At 38.0% G+C, this 18,014-nt stretch overlaps 2 protein-coding genes across 2 annotated transcripts; one reads left to right on the top strand and one right to left on the bottom strand.

Moving 5' to 3' along the window:
• Positions 1–429: 429 nt before the first annotated feature.
• Positions 430–5,944, bottom strand: LOC117294840 (probable G-protein coupled receptor No9). The gene has a single exon (XM_033777376.1). The coding sequence runs from the start codon at positions 5,906–5,908 to the stop codon at positions 4,061–4,063; it is 1,848 nt and encodes a 615-aa protein (XP_033633267.1). The 5' UTR covers positions 5,909–5,944; the 3' UTR covers positions 430–4,060.
• Positions 5,945–9,369: 3,425 nt separating this feature from the next.
• LOC117294819 (BLOC-1-related complex subunit 8-like) lies at positions 9,370–16,203 on the top strand. Its single transcript, XM_033777353.1, has 6 exons — positions 9,370–9,570; positions 11,132–11,170; positions 12,088–12,200; positions 12,894–12,958; positions 13,223–13,348; positions 15,205–16,203. Exons 1-6 carry the CDS (start codon positions 9,504–9,506, stop codon positions 15,272–15,274), a joined length of 480 nt encoding a protein of 159 aa, XP_033633244.1. The 5' UTR covers positions 9,370–9,503; the 3' UTR covers positions 15,275–16,203.
• The last annotated feature ends 1,811 nt before the right edge of the window (positions 16,204–18,014 follow it).

The raw sequence follows: 18,014 nt of genomic DNA, 5'->3' as shown, positions 1-18,014 counted from the left end.
AAAACAACACCTACATCAGTCACAAGATCTATACTCTAGGGGGACTTCTTGGGACAAATACTTTTCAGAAAAAGAAGAAGCAATTCCTAGAGTTGCTCTAGGAGGGACCGATCGAGACGCTCTCTGAGTGGTCAAATTGCTTCACTGTTCGATTCTATATTGCTCCATTTTGAGACAATTGCGTCAATTAAGTAATATATGAAAATGAGCTAGAGGGCTGTGTAATGCAGCGGTCCGGCTAGATTCTATTTCAACCCCAAGCATGAATAAATGCATTCCTTACTGCTGGCTAAATCTAATTCCCTGCTGAGTTGTTTTCCAGCACACTCTGAGGTTTCTCCTTTCCTTAAAAATCATAAAAACATATCAAGTAAGCACTGAGCTAGATTCCGGCTATAAACTCTGATAAAACTCCGCCGTACACCATTATTCAATTTTCTTATTATGTTATTCAGGAAATTTATTTGGCATCACAAATATTACATGATCACAAATAACAACGAAACAGTCATACAAAAATAGATCAACTTGAAGCAAGGCTAACGATGAGTTTAGTTTCATAATACAATTGACTCTTCTTGCTAATAACGCTACCAAATAGTACATTAAATAGGGTTAAGAATTGTTAGTTAGACACAATAGAATAATTTGCAGCTTTAATATTAATGTACCAAGCATAATATACTTCACACATGATAAGGAACTTGTAATCTAAAGCAATGACACTGATGTATTTAACTGTTAATAACTGCATATAAATGTAGGCTCATATACTTTCTTTTGTTGAAAAACATTCGTCTTAATGACGTCATTTTGTAAATTGTATATCAGGACAAAATAAGTATTTGAGAGCCCTTTTGCGATTTATAGAAACCATTCTTTGAAAAATACTTTGTTAATGTGACTTTTTTAATTCACCTTTCTGGAGAGTTCGTGTTTAGTTGTTGATATTTTTTTTTTCTACAATATTATTTCTCCATGGTATATTAAATTCTTTGACAAACATCAACAATTAGTACTAAAAATAATTCATAAATAAATGACCAATGGACCAGCCAGTGGACAGTTAGAAAGAAGTCATAGTAATTTTAAAAATATTCAATGTTAATAATAAATAGGAATTATTCCGACGTTGTTTAGTTACTGTACCTGAAAACTGTCTTCGACCAACTAGGGCCCTACTTCTTGAAGGGTTCAAAGGGAACCTTGTGATCTAATTTGTTGTCTTTGTAACTAGAGGTGAAAGTATTAGTCAACAATAACAATTATAGCCCGCAAAACATAATAATGACCTATGATTATACAGTCTTTGTCCAAATATGACAATAAATTCCCTGAAGAATAAGGATTGATTTATTTATTTTTATCATTTTTATTTATTGAGTATTTCTAATAAAATAATAAAGTATGTTTCAGTTGCTTCAGCACATTCCCTGCTTATTAATTCACAACGGAATGGTAATTAATTTGTAACCAGTTTCCATAAGTTGCACCATGTTGTCTTATTCATGGTTTGTTATTTCATAAGATTATAAAAGAACAGCGTCTTTCTTATTCCGTTAAAATACATCGTCAAAATTGTACAATATTTTATAATAAATACTACAGTTTCGATACAACATTCACTGCTGTTCGCACAAATCAATGCATGAAAAAATACAATAGAATATTAGAATAGTAAACCTTATACAAATACATCTTCCACATCATTACAATGAAAGCCATGACACATTATAAAAGTTCAATAAAAATGGTAAACTCATTGAAAATGACTGTTGCAAAACAAACATTGGAGTTTGATTTATTGGAACTGATTTGAGTCCAGTACGAGGGAAGATTTAAAGGGAAGGTATACGTTTGGTAATCACTCTTAAATTGAATGGCAATACAAACTGTTGGTTAGAACCCGACATCAACTGCCGAAAGCTATTTTGAGAAACATTTCACTTAGAAGTAATGTGGTTATGTAAATTATGCCCAAAACATTAAATCCGTAAAGCGTTACTGCAGAAACGCTTCTCAGATTGTCTATTCTTGTTAGAGATTATTCTTTGTACATTTCGCTCTTGAATTTCGGCGATATCTCAAAAACGCGACCACCTTTTGAAGAAAAAAAAACATTTCGTTTGGATTCAAACAATCGAACGGTAGCAAAGACCAGATGTATATACATTGCTTTAAACATCCCTTGGACTTTATTCAAAGACAATAAAGTAAGAGCTAAGTGTATATTGCTTTGCTATACTTTTGTTGATTGTTGTAGTCGTGCAATCCAACAAATCTAAATTGAAACCAAAGTAGCAACCATCGACTAAATAAATCAAGTTAACAATTATTCCTTCGGGCATCGGAACCTCTCAGCCGGTCCTTCGGGCAAAGGAACCTCTCAGCCGGTGAGCTGAATTTAGATTCCATAGCCTTAATGGTATGCGAATGTTACGTAGTGAACGCTTTGAAAAGAACATGAACGAAATTACAACAAAATCTGCAAAACAATCAATAAAGTGATCAATTAATATAATCAACAAACTATGTGATCCAAAATCATCTTCAACCAGCGAAGAAATCGCTCCACAAACATGATGACTATATGGACCAACCAACAGGCCGGTCAATCAATCAAAAATCAAGCGATCAATCAATCATTCGACTGATCGACCGATCCACGGACCGACCACCAAATCAATCAATCAATCAATCAATCAGCCATTTATACAAACTTATTGACAATATAGCGCACATACAAGTATTCTTGTCTCAAAAAATTAACATGTTAGATACGCCCTACAACCTTTCTGGCACACAAAATTGCATTTTGTTTTTAACAGTTTTACGTCCCACTCACTGAATTACACTTAAAATTCAAATTAACAGATACATAACTCAGAGAAATGTGCTCCATGTTTACCATATTCACTGATACTGTTTAAACCATACAAAGTTAATACAAAACTATATAACTGTTCCTTCTTTCATTTTCCCCACCGGGCCAGCTAAAAGCCATCTGCTTTTCTCACTCCAAGTTGGACAACACGTGGCAATACGGAAGGGTTTCCGTCAGTATATCTCACCCAGCATCAATAATTACTAATCACTGTTAACATTGATTTTGTGGCTGGTTTGTCCGTAGATATAATTAGACGGGCCTAGCATGAGGTAAAGTAAACAGTCATATTGCAGTACAGCTGCAACTGTTCTACACTTTTAGTTGTTTCACTTATCCGATTTAGGAATCAATAACAGCTAGCTTTGACAATGTAGACTACCGCCCCTGGCAATTACGTGACATGCCGTGAAAATGACTTTGGGTTTAACACATTGAAAACAGTATCCATGACAATGCCGTCTGTAAGACATGTAATATGAGTTGTTAAAAATATACTTTTAGGTGTTGCAACTCTACCAAAAAAGTACACAACACGTTTATAAGATAAATAAATATGTCAACAAAGGTGTGAGTTAACACCTTCGGTTCTGCAGTAACTTTTAGTTCAGCTTCTTCAAGACGAAGTAATTTTATCAACTCAACTTCAAACCTTGTAAAGTGGACAACTAGATTGTTTCACTTTATACACAAAACAAAATTACAATGATGATGAATTATTTTAAAGACTTCTTTGGTGAAGCATTAGTTTATAAATTTCTTTTATAAAAACCAACGTTCTCAAGTTCACGACACGACACATTGCATTAAGTCATAGATAAAGCATTGAACTGCGAAATAAAACACCTACAAGTTAGTGTAACTTTTTTTAGAAGTATGTTGGCCGTATTGCGTAAAGGTTAGGTCGTCCGCCGCTAAAAATGGCCGTCGACGAATCGACCTTTCGGTGGTCTGGTGACCCAACGTGGACGACTCGACCTTCCGGTGGTCTGGTGACCTCATCGTAGACGAGTCGACCTTCCGGTTGTCAGGTGACTTGACTACCATATTCTCTCCATATTTATAATTTACTTTTTATAAAAAACAACGTTCTCAAGTTCACGACACGACACATTGCATTAAGTCATAGATAAAGCATTGAACTGTGAAATAAAACACCTACTTAGTGTCACTTTTTTAGAAATATGTTTGCCGTAACGCGTAAAGGTTAGGTCGGCCGCCGCTCAAAATGGCCGTCGACGAATCGACCTTCCGGTGGTCTGGTGACCTGGCCGGTCCCGTCGACGAATCGACCTGTCGGTGGTCTGGTGACCTGACCGTGGACGACTCAACCTTTCGGTGGTCTGGTGACCTCAATGTAGACGAGTCGACCTTCCGGTGGTCAGGTGGCCTGACTACCATATTCTCTCCATATTCCACTGTGGTGTAGGATGAGTCTGGTTCCATATTACTCATTGACATTGCACGGCGAGGTCTCCGTCTCTTTTCCCATTTCTCCGGGTGATACCGTTTTGGCAGGCAGTCGCAGATGATTTTGATAAAGGCACGCTTAAAGTTTCGACTGGTGAAGGCATAAATGGCTGGGTTTAGAGCGCTGTTAGCATACCCCAACCATGTCACAACAGGAAACGTAATGTGTGGATTGACCACACATTCAGGGCAAACTGGTGCCATTACATTAACGATAAAGAATGGTAACCAACACATGATAAAGACTCCCATAACGATACCAAGAGTTCGAGCGGCTTTATGTTCTCGATTCATTCCCGCTAATAAAGATCTCCTAGCATTATTAACAGCACCTTTAGCTCCACAATGATGATGACCACCTCCTGTTACTCCACTACTCTTAGCATTATAACCATTGCTATAACCTGCTAAACTGTGGTTGTTATTCAATGTTCCACCTCGGTGTATCCGTAGGGACATTGCCCCTTGCTTTGGACCAACGCTAACTTTTCTCTGTCCACTACGGATTACTTTAACTTGTTCAACAGCAGTCCGGTAGACTTGGGCGTACATAAAAATCATCATAGTGGATGGGATGTAGAAGGAAATACAGGATGAGATGATTAAATAAGTCGCATCTTCTGGAAAGACACAATCTGTTTGTGGTCTGTCTGGTGGTTCTACAGCATGCCACCATGCTATGCAGGGGAAGGAAATCAGTGCTGAACAAACCCAAACTGATGCTATGAGAAGGACTCCAAGTTTCTTAGTCATTCGAGATGGGTAACTCATAGGGCGAGTTATTGCCCAATACCGATCCACAGCAATAACGCACAGATTGGTTATAGATGCAGTACATGCCAGTATGTCAATTGCATGCCACATATCGCACCAAGGTTTACCAAACACCCACTTACCAAAACGCAACTCATGGTAGATCGCGAATGGTATCACTATTGCTCCAATGATGAAATCAGCCGACGCAAGAGATGCAATGAAGAGATTGGTTACAGTTCTTAAACATCTCTCTCGATAGATAGCAAGAATAACTAAAGTGTTTCCAAAGACGGTCATAGTTCCAATAACTGTCAATAAAATACCTACGATGATATCTCTTGCGAGTGTGTCTTCAACTGGTGGCTCACCCGTAACAATATCCACGAAGGAATGGTTATTATTCAGCCAAATCGTACCCATGGTTGAACTGGCATCCATCATTGTTGAAGAGGAAACAATTTCTACGGTAGTCCCAGAGTCATACAAAACCGTCTGCGTTGCCGACGCAACGCTAAATAAAAGCGTTGAATTTGTGGTTGAGTATTGTGATGAGAGCGTAGGCGAGTCAGTTACAGACCCATCGTAAGTGGTAGATTCAACGGTCGATTGATGACTAGTCCATGTAACGTCAGTCTCTGTCGTTGTAAGCTCCTGAATATATGTAGTAGTAGGTTGCTCCGTTGTGGTCGAGTCCACCGTGGAATCGGTGAAATAGCCTACCGTTGTCTCGAAGGTATTCCCCGCCCAGGTACGCCACGTACCTGGTCCGGTAGTTCGCACCGAGGGAGAAACAGCCATCACTAAACCCGTTGTGACCCTCTATTATTACCAACTATCAAGAAGGGTGGATAGAGAGGTGAGTGAGAGTGCAGGCTAAGAATAAATGTCTCTCCTGGGGATTATTGATCACGACGATGTGATTGGCTGAGGAACATGCAAGAGTGAGCAATAACTTTGAAGAGTGTCTGGGAACTTCCTGAACATTCAAAGGGCGCCACCAAGTATAAAGGCGACAAAAAGGAGGGGAACATTATCATGAATTAGTCACGAGGGAACTGTGTCATCTAACGAAGAAATCATTAATAATACTAGGTTGGAAAAGTATTTCTGGGAATTGATTGATTGTGGTTTCTGAAACAGGTGTTTGGGTATCCGGTAGGTATAATTTTAATTAGTAAGAGAAGTAGATACGAAGGTTCCTTTTGATTGGCTAAAACTGTCGGTTTCTGGGCTGACGGTAAAATCAAAACTGTCGGTTTCTGGGCTGACGGTAAAATCAAAACGTAAGGGGACCTTCCACTCGCCAACATGTTGGCATCCATGGCCTTTGCGATCAAAAGATTACTTCCATTAAAAGTTCCAGTAGAATAAGTCTTTGGATTTTTGTTTTATCATTCGTCGTCGCATTTACATTTTGTTGTTTAGTTCTGAAGTCAACAGTTTTACTATAGTTCGACCAAATTCATATCAGGTTGTTGCAGGTGAAAGATGAGGTACTACTTTCCCCAGTTGCTTCCCCGAATAATAACAAACTAAGACTGTTTAACCTCTTTCCTCTCTTAGTAAGTTACTGAGTTCTTAGCTAAACCCAGTGGCGTAGGCAGAGGGGGTTGCAGGGGCGAGATCTCTCAACCCCACCCCCCCCCCCCAGCCCGCAGAAACCTTGCCTATACATTTAAAACCCCAAAAGAGCACAAAATGGTTAATGGTTTGATATCTTGAATAGCCCTACCAACTAATGTTTTTACCCTCGCTCATTATTGTGTTCCCAAACCCCTCTGTGGGGCAACTTTACTCTTTAAACTGTAAAGGGAGTCCGTAATTCTCACAAGAAATATAAATAATTACTTTACATTAAAGACAGAGGACACTATTAGTAATCGTCAAAGACGAGTCTTCTCACTTGGTGTATCTCAACATAAAATGCTCAACAAACCTTTGAAAATTTGAGCTCAATTGGTCGTCGGAGTTGCAAGAGAAAAAACACCCTTGTCACACGAAGTTGTGTGCTTTCAGATGCTTGCTTTCGAGACCTCAAATTCTAAATCTGAAGTCTCGAAATCAAATTCTGGGAAAATTACTTCTTTCACGAAAACTACGTCACTTCAGAGGGAGCCGTTTCTCAATAATTATAATAATAATTTATTCATTTATATTGCGCCCATTCCATAAAATGTACACAAGCGCATAACAAAATAATTATAAAAATATAACATTACAACAGGAAAATATACAGCAATCCAATCTCAAGCAATCTCAGAACATTTTATACTATCAACCTCTCCTTGTTACTCGTTACCAAATTAATGAAGTTTTATGCAAATAATTATTTTGAGTAGTTACCAATAGTGTCCACTGCCTTTAAATTAATAGGGCCTACTGAAAATGTGGCCTTAAATCAGATTTTTTTTTTTAAGTTTTAGATTTTATTTTCTTCAAACAATGTCAGCCTTCATTCACACTACATCGAAAATCTACAAACAGCTGGTTGTTGGAACATGTATACCTGGGACAATCCAATCCTCAGATGTATCTTGTTTTATTGAAGTAAATTGAACCGAAGAAGCTTTTAAAAAAATCTAAGCTACTCCTATACACTATCCCGCTCCTGGGCTATTTTCGACTCCCTGTGGGTGATTCCATAACTGACACCCTGTGGCAAGTAATCTAACTTTAGAAATGTGTTGAGAAATTGCGACAACCGGGAGCGAACCGGGTAGCTGTGTTGTATAAGTCAGTACAGGGAAAGGTCGCAGGTATTTCACACGCTGCACGTCATATTGACCTAAAAATACCCCAAACAGACGTACTCGATTCATTAGTCTTTATTTCAAGCCTGCTGAATATTTTTAACAGAGTTAATTTGTTAGTTTATAAACGAGACACGCTATCCATTTCCTCTATAATAAAAACGTCAGGATGCCTCACAGTTCCACTCTTCATATTTTATGGAGTGTTTTGACAAGACGTTCAATTCTCTGGAAAAGTGATGATGTTTTTTGTCAATACCTCGATATCGGGACTAGGGTCTGAGGGACGATGAAGCGACAGACCTTGCCTGCCGCGCTCTGAAAGTACTTTGGGTATCGAATATCATGCAATGATGGAGATAGAATCTCGTAGAAAAAGGATGGAGTTGTTTTTAACCTAAATATCCGCCTTACAGGAAAAAAACCGTCGAGCTGTCTGAAACTGCATACTTTATTGTGGTAAATTTCACCAGACTTATCATGGGTTGTCTTTATAAGCAAGCGATCACCGGGGGCTTTACGAAGAATCTTTTCTTGCACTTTTAGTCCTAGCTAGGCTATACTGCTGAAAGTGCAAATAGAAACTTGGGTAGCGCCTATTACGAAGTGCAAGTGACCTACAATCTACAATGATAATTCCTGTCAAAACATGTTTAGCATCTAGACAAGGTGAGAAGACAATGAAGAAATTTAAGTTGGAGGAAAACCCCAGAGAATTGTTCTAGGGAAAACCCACGAAGTCAAGTTAATTGAAGTACTAACACAAAAAAAAAATCCACATAGTGCCCCGAGTAGAATTCGAACCGGAGTTCCCAGAGGTGGAACTGGCGAGGCAAGACACCACGGTGCCAACCTGACTTTATGTAAGGATTTCTCCAGAAGACGATCAGAGCATACTGATAGAAACGTCGAGGAAACCAACGGTTCTTTTCAGAACTACCCCAACTCATTAGAGATAGTCACTACATGGTGTTACCACAAACCTTTTCTATATCATTTCCACCATGCAAAGTTTCAAATCCTACAGGCCTATTAATTGCAATAATAATCAGGCCAAGGGTACGATTTCTAGCCAATCGGTCAATGTGACGTTGGATTTGTTTATTATCCGCACTCTAAAGTAGGCATATACTGCACTAAATCCACAAAGCATGAAAAGTATGGAGGGCAAGAAATAAATGACTCTGGGGGAGCTAGCTCAGTCCTTTGGCGTTATCGAGCGCCCTCTAGTGACGGAGATTGTTTTCAATCGAGCGCCCTCAATCAACATACTTTGTTAAGAGGTACAGTATCCATTCGGTAAAGGGAGAGAATTTGGAAAGGTCTTTATTACAAAATAACAGATATTTAATCGTTTTAAATACAAATTTATTAAATAAATTTAATGCTCACGCTTTCTTTAATGTGTCTTTCTGTTTAAGGTTTTTTTTTCTTTCTTTTTTTGAAACGGAAACTGTTTTCGTTAGATCCAGGCTCCCTTCCTGTGCGGCATGGGTTTTCCACGCATCCTTATTTACTTATTACAACAGGGTCCAGGGAACAAAATGCTGTAGTGTTATTAATATTAGTTCAGATGTAATGACCCAAATCAAGCAATTTGACCAGTTTTGGTAGGTAATACGAGTTCATAGCTGACAAACTTGATGGATTCCTTTGGAAGCCAAGCCCTTCTCAATGCTGCATTGACAGGGGATAATAAGGGAAATAGAGGTACGTAATCGAACCAATCAAAATCAAATAATATATTGATAGATAGTAAACACATTCACTTGACACTGTTGACTGACTGTCACTGCACAGCACACTGGTAGGCCTACTGCCAGTCTGCTGCAGAGGCCTACTACTGCCAGTCTGCTGCAGAGGCCTACTACTGCCAGTCTGCTGCAGAGGCCTACTAGTACTACTGCCAGTCTGCTGCAGAGGCCTACTAGCTGCCAGTCTGCTGCAGAGGCCTACTAGCTGCCAGTCTGCTGCAGAGGCCTACTACTGCCAGTCTGCTGCAGAGGCCTACTTCCGCAAGTCTGCTGCAGTCCGGTGGTCACTGACATGACCTGTACTGTAGTACTTTATAATGTAGGTAGAATTATAGTTGCGATAACGTAACCCTCCTGCCGATGGCGTAGCCGGAGGGTTACGAAGCAGACGCAATGTGTGCAGGGCGAAATGGTTAAAAACGTACAATTTCGACAGCTAGTCAGCAGATTTGCTCCATTTTTACCACTTTTGAAAATCATGACACAAATTCTAGAAACATGAACTTGATCCTCAATGTCTAATGAATCCTACAATACAATATCACTCAAAACACCATTGAGGAAATAATTTGAAGAAAAGGCACAAAAACTTACCAGATTCCCGAGCGAAAGACCCAGGTTGAAAATTCGAACCTGAGGGGGGCGGAGCCGGGATACCGGGATACACAATGCACCACACGCAGCGCTGAGTCGTTTCAAACGCATTATTTTGTTGTTGGGCTAAACCATTCTGTAAAAGGGGTGTTACAATGTTGCAGTGCGTGTGCGCGCTGTCCGTTTGCATTGCACGCCGTTCACTCATAATTGCGCGCACACACTGCAGCACTGCAACATTGTAACACCCATTTTACAGAATGTTTTAGCCCAACAACAAAATAATGCGTTTGCAAAGCGATGCGACAGGTTCAAAATATGAATGGGAATTCGCTCCGGGATCTGGTAAGTTTTTGTCCATTTTTCTTTGAAATATTTCCTTAATGGTGTTTTGAGTATTATGGCAGGCTGCATTAGACATTGCGGATTAAGTTCGTACCCTCAGAATTTGTGTCATGATTTTTGAAAGTTGTAAAAATGGGGCAAATCTGGTGACTAGCTGTCGAAATTGTACGTGTTGGACCAGATCAACCATTTCCGCTTGAAACAAACTCGTAACCCTCCGGCCTGGCGGCAGTTGGGAGGAGGGTTACGTTATCGCAACTAGGGTGCTGTACTCCTTTTTTTCGAAATGTTGTCATTATATAGTAATAACATAATAATAATACACTCGATAATGACAACATTTCGAAAAAAGGAGTATTAAAGCGTCCTAGTTACTGGGTCTAACTGAAGAATCAGTAAAAAAAATTAACTTGTTCAATTTATAACAGTTTACGATAGAAGGAAAACCTATCAAATCCATCAGTTCTTGTCTCAATAGTCAATTATTAAATTAGAAGTGTTCTTAATTGTAACCAAATTACTGGTTTTAAGTTTAATAATTGACAAATATTTGATCATTCTATTCATTCTCACAATAGAGTCTAGTGATCCAGAAGTTGAATACAGAGTAAAAAAAGGTAAATTTAATTACAAAAAAAAAACCACACATCATTGAGTTGATGAAACCTTTGTTCCTACTTCAGGCTGTTGAATTTTCTACATATTTAGCCATTGTGTTTGTGGCTTGCATGTTGTTGGTTTGTTTTGTTTGAAGCAGTACTTGAGGGTATACAACCATACCATATGTAAAAACCCTTTTGTGGGTCCAAGAAGAGCCGATGTGATCTTGACATTTCAAATAGTAGTTAAACTGCTCGCTTCAGGAGAGACCACACCGTCTCTTTTCAGATCCGACACTCCCATAAAAGAGAATACACATGGCTGTAAAACATAGGATTTGAACTGCCTTTTAGCCATTGTTTTTGCAGCTTACGTGTTGTTGGTTTTGTTTCCCCTTTACATCAATACAGTTTACATGTTTTTGATTTGGTTTATTTTTAAAACTACGTGTAGATTCATGTTTGTTTTTACCCATATACACGGATGTCTGTTAGCACTGTATACTTGGTACTTACCAGAGTTCTGTGAAGAAAAGAACACAGGCATATTACTAGGGTGGGATTTGAACCCCAGACCTTTGCAATTCTAGAGCAGTGTCATACCAAAGACCACCAAGAATGCCCTGTAGCTAGAGGCAGGTTGAATCCTACGTCTTAGCAACAGGTACTGCAAACATGTAGGTTCTTGTTTATAGTAAGCCATTGTGTTTGTAGCCTTACACATGTACGTGTAGAATGTACTTGATTTGGTTTACTTTTGTTTATGTACAGATTTAGCCCATGTGTTTACTGCTTTATACATGTAGGCCTAGTGAGTTTGGTTTACCTGTTGCATACATCTAGCCATTGTGATTACATTTTACATGATAATTTGGTTTACTTTGAATGATGAAAGATATTGATACATATTTTTATTAAACATTTTGTTGCCATAGTGACAGAGAAGTTTTCAGAGTGTATGCAGATTATTGCTAATGAACCATCTCTTGCATTATTCCGAATTCAAGAACACATCAGAAAGTCACTTCCAAAGCTTGCAGAATGTAAGGTAAGTCTCAAATGAAGATCAAGTCCTACATGTACCTCTAGTACTTTGTGTGAATTTGTTAATTCGTCTCCTGACGATGACTAGAGCAAGCTAGTTGAAACGTTGAGACCAACCAAAGAACTGACTCTGCGGTAGTACAGTTAATTATGATCCTATAAGCTAAAGTAGTAGTCCCAGCCTATTTCTATACCATTTCTATAGTTAATAAGCAGGACAGTTCTTTTCAGAACTGAGAAGTCTCCCGAACACCGGAACAATCTACTCCACAGTAGTAGAATTAACCAAGACAGTTCTCTAAGAACAAACTCTACCTGGCAAGTAGATACACACATGGTGTTACCGCAAACCAAATATACATTGTATTGATACCTCACCATGCAATGCCTCAAATCCTATAACTTGCTAATTGTTACTTGGTGATTTATTTGTATGTTGTTACTTGATAATTGATTTGTTTATATTGTTACTTGATAATTTATTTGTTTATATTATTACTTGATAATTGATTTGTTTATATTGTTACTTGATAATTGATTTGTTTATATTGTTACTTAATAATTGATTTGTTTATATTGTTACTTGATAATTGATTTGTTTATATTGCTACTTGATAATTGATTTGTTTATATTATTACTTGATAATTGATTTGTTTATATTGTTACTTGATAATTGATTTGTTTATATTATTACAGATGGAACTTGGGCAAATGCAGCAACTTGTACAAGGAGCTTATTATGACGTGGATTATGCAATCAGGTATGACCTTTGACCTCACTATTAATGTTTTAGTTTTTCATGAAAGGTGATTAGTAGTTTTAACTCAGTGTAGGCCTATTGTTACATTGTAGTTTAACACCTCAGATTGGTTTATGCCACCACCGAAACAATCATTTGGGGTGTTTAGTGGTCCAACATTAAGACAGGCACATCTTAACACTGAGATCAGGTGTTGAGGCAAAGAATTAAGAAAGACTTGGTGAAATTAACTCATAAATGCAATTTGTAATTGTTTTTCCTTAGAGCCGTAGGAGAAATTCATAACAGCAGTGAGTCTTTTTCATCAATGGAGAACCTCTTAAAAGAATCCATTCAGAGAAAGAAAAGACTCAATACTCTCTCACAAGAATCTAAAGCTGCTAAATCAAGGTATGACTCAATATCATGATGAAACTAAGGCTGTTAAATCAAGGTATGACTCAACATCATGATGAAACTAAGGCTGTTAAATCAAGGTATGACATCATGATGAAACTAAGGCTGCTAAAAATCAAAGTGACTCAAACCTCATGAAACTAAGGCTGCTAAATCAAGGTATGACTCAATACTCAGAAAACTAAGGCAGTTAAATCAAGGTTTGACTCCACACCCTGGAAACTAAAGCTGTTTAAAATCAAGGTATGACTCAATATCAGGAATCTAAGGCTGCTAAATCAAGGTATGACTACTCAGAAAATGGTTTGGGTCCCCAAAACGCACTCCTATATATCCCCTCACTGAAAGAAGGCAAATCAATGGTTGATAGCTGTTCTTTGTGCTCAAAGACATGCACATGACCTCAGCGTTCATGTAGCATTTTGCATTATGCAAGGTATCTTTTGATACATTCTTTGTGGTAATGCATCTGAGTGGTATACATGTATGCAGTGTGTCCATACATGAGACGCAACACACCATCTGTATTTGCAAACATAACAAAAATATAATTATAATAATAATAACCAATTCTTATAGCGCATTTCACAACATTTGTATCAATGCGCTTTACATTAGTGTCCTGGTCATAGGGCCAATAACATCCCTATTTAAAGAGCCAATAAAGAATGATCTCAATATTTCAACTATTACCTTTTTATGGCCAAATAGACATCGTTGATATTGGTTAATAACCATTTTACTCTCAAAATTTGCATTTAGTAACAAAAAACTCTATAGTCAAAAATGTACCCCGCCGCGCGGCTTTTTCAGCCGAGAGTCAAAAATGGCTTATCTAGGTTTTTATTTTTATTTTTTATATTTATTGTGTGCTTTTTGCTTGAATAATTATTGTTTTTGTTATTATTTTGATTGGTTCGTTGCTTTTCGTTTTATTTTTGCTGTGCTTGTTGATGTACTTGTATTTGTTGAGGTCAAATAAATAATAATAATAATAATAATAATTATAATGACCTCTTGACGCCAGTGACGATATTGCCCTAATTGGGTGTGAACAAAGTTCTCCAGCTTTGGCAAACTGAGGGCGCTATTTTCCACACCAAATAGCCGCCACTGACGTCACGATTCCTTTGTCGCGCAGGTTTGTTTGACCCCGCATTTTTCAGAAATTTGGCTAGAAGCGTTCTGTAGAAAAAACATTTTTACCATGTTTTAGCGTGAGGTAAGAGACTCTTTATATTTTTTATGTTTCCTATGGACTCTAGCTATTAGAAAACTGTAATATCTATATATTTGAGATCATCCTTTATTGGCTGTTTAATGTTTCTCAGCTCCCTTGAGCGTATACAAGCTGGGAAATATTTTATATCGCTCCAAAGGTGTTTTCATTCACAATATCAACCTCTACCCTCGCAGGTACCTGTTTATACCCCTGGGTGAAGAGAAGCAATTAGAGTAAAGTATCTTGCTCAAGGACACAAGTGTCAAGACCGGGATTCGAACCCACACTCTGGTGACTTAACACCAGAACTTAAATTCGATGCTCTTAACCACTACCATGACACTTTTCAAAATGAAAACAGTTAATTTGATAGCTTCCGAACCAACTAACACAGTGCATACAGACCTTGTACACAACAGTAAGATTGTTTAGGGGCCATTTATTTAATCATGTCCATGTCCACAGAGCCTAGATTCGTCTTACTTTTAATGAAACTCCATGAGGTATTTATTAAAGACATTATGAAAGTCACATCTGTAAGAACCTGTGATCTGAAAATAGCATCATAAACTAATTGTCAAGATTTGTTTAAGATCTTGATTGAGTATTATTATCTAATTGAATACAGGGATGCTGCCATGGCAACTAGTCATAAAGATGATACTGGAGACACAGAGAGCGCAGGATCCAATACTTGAAGAGCTGAAGCCATTTCCATTCGCAACATGAATGTTTAATGTAACAAGGATTGAAAGTGTGCATTTTGCTATGAGTTGCTTGAGATTGACATTGGAGGAGGAAACATCATCATCAATGCTAACCTTAAAACCTTGCTGTACAGAGCGACATGCAGCCATTCCAGCCAGTGGATAGAAGGCAAGCCAGCTATCCTTGTCTTTCATTAATGTGATATCTCAATTTATAAAATGGATAGATCTCTGAATATTGCACTCTCCTTTCAGTCAGACCTAGCCAAGTCTTAGTTGACGATGCTGTATTTTTATATTAGTCACCAGTAGAGGGCGCTACTATTGGCCGACTTGGAGGGACTGGCCAAGTCTTTGAATTTTGATCCAAACAACGTCTTGCCAGCGTTTTGACCCATTTGATCCAGACAAAAATATCTTTTCTCCAGTGATTCGTGTTGCGGACAGTGATTTGTGTTGTGATATCGGCAAGTACGTTAACTCAATGAACGCAGCCAATCAAGGATAGGCCGAGCCATGTTGTTGGCTCGCTGTACTTTTGTTCAAAACTCATTGCAGTTTGATTTATTCATTGTAAAAGCACGGAACCATATGGGTGAACGAACGCACAGAAACATTGGATTCGGTGCGGAGGGAGAGCGTACCTTACATGGAGTGTAAATTGAGTTGCCTAAATTAGGAGGAGGTGAATAAATGACTACTAGGAACAACAGAACCTAACTGGGTGTGTCAATCATGAATATTCAATCTGTTTTATTATCGAAATGATAAATAGGACTATGTGTCTGATACCTGACTGTGAGTTGCAGTTGCCATTTTGGTTTTACTGAGATAAATCAGTCTCAATAAGGGAAGAGGTTTTCAACTAGTGGTTTAAACCCAACGAGGCCTGGTTCTTGATAATTTTACCGAGACGAACCCATACATAAATACCTTTTCAGTCAAAAATCATCAACACTTTTTGGTCAAAAAATTAAATAAATGCAAAAATTATAGTTGTTCAATGATTTCTTTCAACACAACACCCCTCCAGCTATGAAATGGTAAGGCCCTCGGGTAAACAACTCCTTAAAAGGGAATTATGTGTGCGTCGCGCGTACTGCGTGATGTGGCACAACTGTTCCAGCCGTTGCTCTCGACCAATAGCACAGACTAATGTCACGCCCATGTTTCGACACTTTTTACTGATCATTAACAAAGGTTTATACACACCCTTGGACGCGCTCTCCACCAATAGGACTAGTGGAACTGTTCGAGGTATTTATGAGTAAATAATGAAACTATTCATTAATGATTGCTGTGATTGCTAATCATAACATGCTGTAGCCTTGATTTCTCTAGTTGCCTTCATACATGTATCAATGTGATGGTATGTTTCATAGCCATCACATTGAATGATGTAGTAGTTTGTACTTGCATCAGTGGGAGTTATAATACACGTTCAACAAGGAATAATTTGTTCATCAGAAATACTGACAACTTTTTACATTGAATAATGTTATGTTTTTCCTGTCAAATTTAAATCAAAATTACTGTAAAGCAGAGTGTTACCCGCTAGCTTGATGACTTTGTGTAAAATGTTACCCACTCAATTAGTTGGTCTACTTATATTTATCAAATCAACTCTTTCCAAGATCTGTAAAGATTTGCACACATTTCAGGTGAAAATAATGCATTGCATCAAACAACAGCGCCCTCATTGTTCTGAGAAGACCAAGCCATGAAAACTGGCAAGATTAAAGGTAAATAATCAGTGTTATTGTACTGCCACTCTCATTGTTACTAGAACGTCGCTGTGACTGGCCAAATTACCTGTTTATAACAGGAAAAATGTTATAAGAGGATAGCAAAACAAAGAAACTTAAAAGCAGAAAATGAGATTTGGTACCTCAGAATGTAAACCTACTCTTAATAAGCAGAATCTATTTATAAAACAGTGCTGTTTAGAAAGATGGTTGACAGTAATTAGTATCTGTAGATCTCTATAAATACAGAAAAGATAAATATTTGAAGCTGATTAGTTGAGTTCCTCTAATTCTGCAGTTAATCTGTCTTTGTGCTGTTGAGACTGTGTAAGGTAGTCTCTGCATCACACAGTGTCATGTCTGAAAACAAATGTTTTGAATTTGGAATGAATAGACTTATATTTTTATGGAAATATCCGTTTTAATATAGAGATCTAATCTGCTTGAACGAGATGTCCCCAGTGAGGGATAAAACAGTTTCAATCTATCTATCTATCGATCTATCTATCGATCTATCTATCGATCTATCTATCGATCTATCTATTGATCTATCTATCGATCTATCTATCGATCTATCTATCGATCTATCTATCGATCTATCTATCGATCTATCTATCGATCTATCTATCGATCTATCTATTTATCTATCTGTATGTCTGTCGGTCTTTCCTCGGGTATGTCGGTTCTTACAAGATGGACTTGTGGGTGGTTTTCATCTGGAAAGATTTAAGAGAATGGGAATAGACAACTAATGGGAAAGCCCACAATGTCGATCTACGGGAAAGATTAAAGAATGGGATTACACAACTAATAGGAAAGCCCACAATGTCGATCTACTGAACAGGGATGTCTATCATCGTGTCTGTCTGTAGGGCCGTCTGTCTTTGCGTGGTCATTTATAGACACAAATTCGAGTCCTTTTTAGCCCCTCTCTAAATTGAAGAGTTGAGCATGAAGTTACACTTTAATAAGTTTGCCTGCCCTTT

The sequence above is a fragment of the Asterias rubens genome, chromosome 9 (genome assembly GCF_902459465.1).
Source record: "Asterias rubens chromosome 9, eAstRub1.3, whole genome shotgun sequence".
Lineage (NCBI taxonomy): Eukaryota > Metazoa > Echinodermata > Asteroidea > Forcipulatida > Asteriidae > Asterias > Asterias rubens.
Note: the sequence above shows the minus strand (reverse complement) of the source record. Positions and strands in the feature narration are given on the sequence as shown.

What these genes read in the sequence shown, in the direction of transcription:
- LOC117294840 (XM_033777376.1), bottom strand. Translation starts at nt 5,908, where the DNA reads ATGGCTGTTTCTCCCTCGGTGCGAACTACCGGACCAGGTACGTGGCGT.
- LOC117294819 (XM_033777353.1), top strand. Translation starts at nt 9,504, where the DNA reads ATGGATTCCTTTGGAAGCCAAGCCCTTCTCAATGCTGCATTGACAGGG. An exon ending in TGAATACAGAGTAAAAAAAG is followed by an intron (nt 11,171 to 12,087) that starts GTAAATTTAATT and finishes TTGTTGCCATAG; the next exon opens with TGACAGAGAAGTTTTCAGAG. An exon ending in CAAAGCTTGCAGAATGTAAG is followed by an intron (nt 12,201 to 12,893) that starts GTAAGTCTCAAA and finishes ATATTATTACAG; the next exon opens with ATGGAACTTGGGCAAATGCA.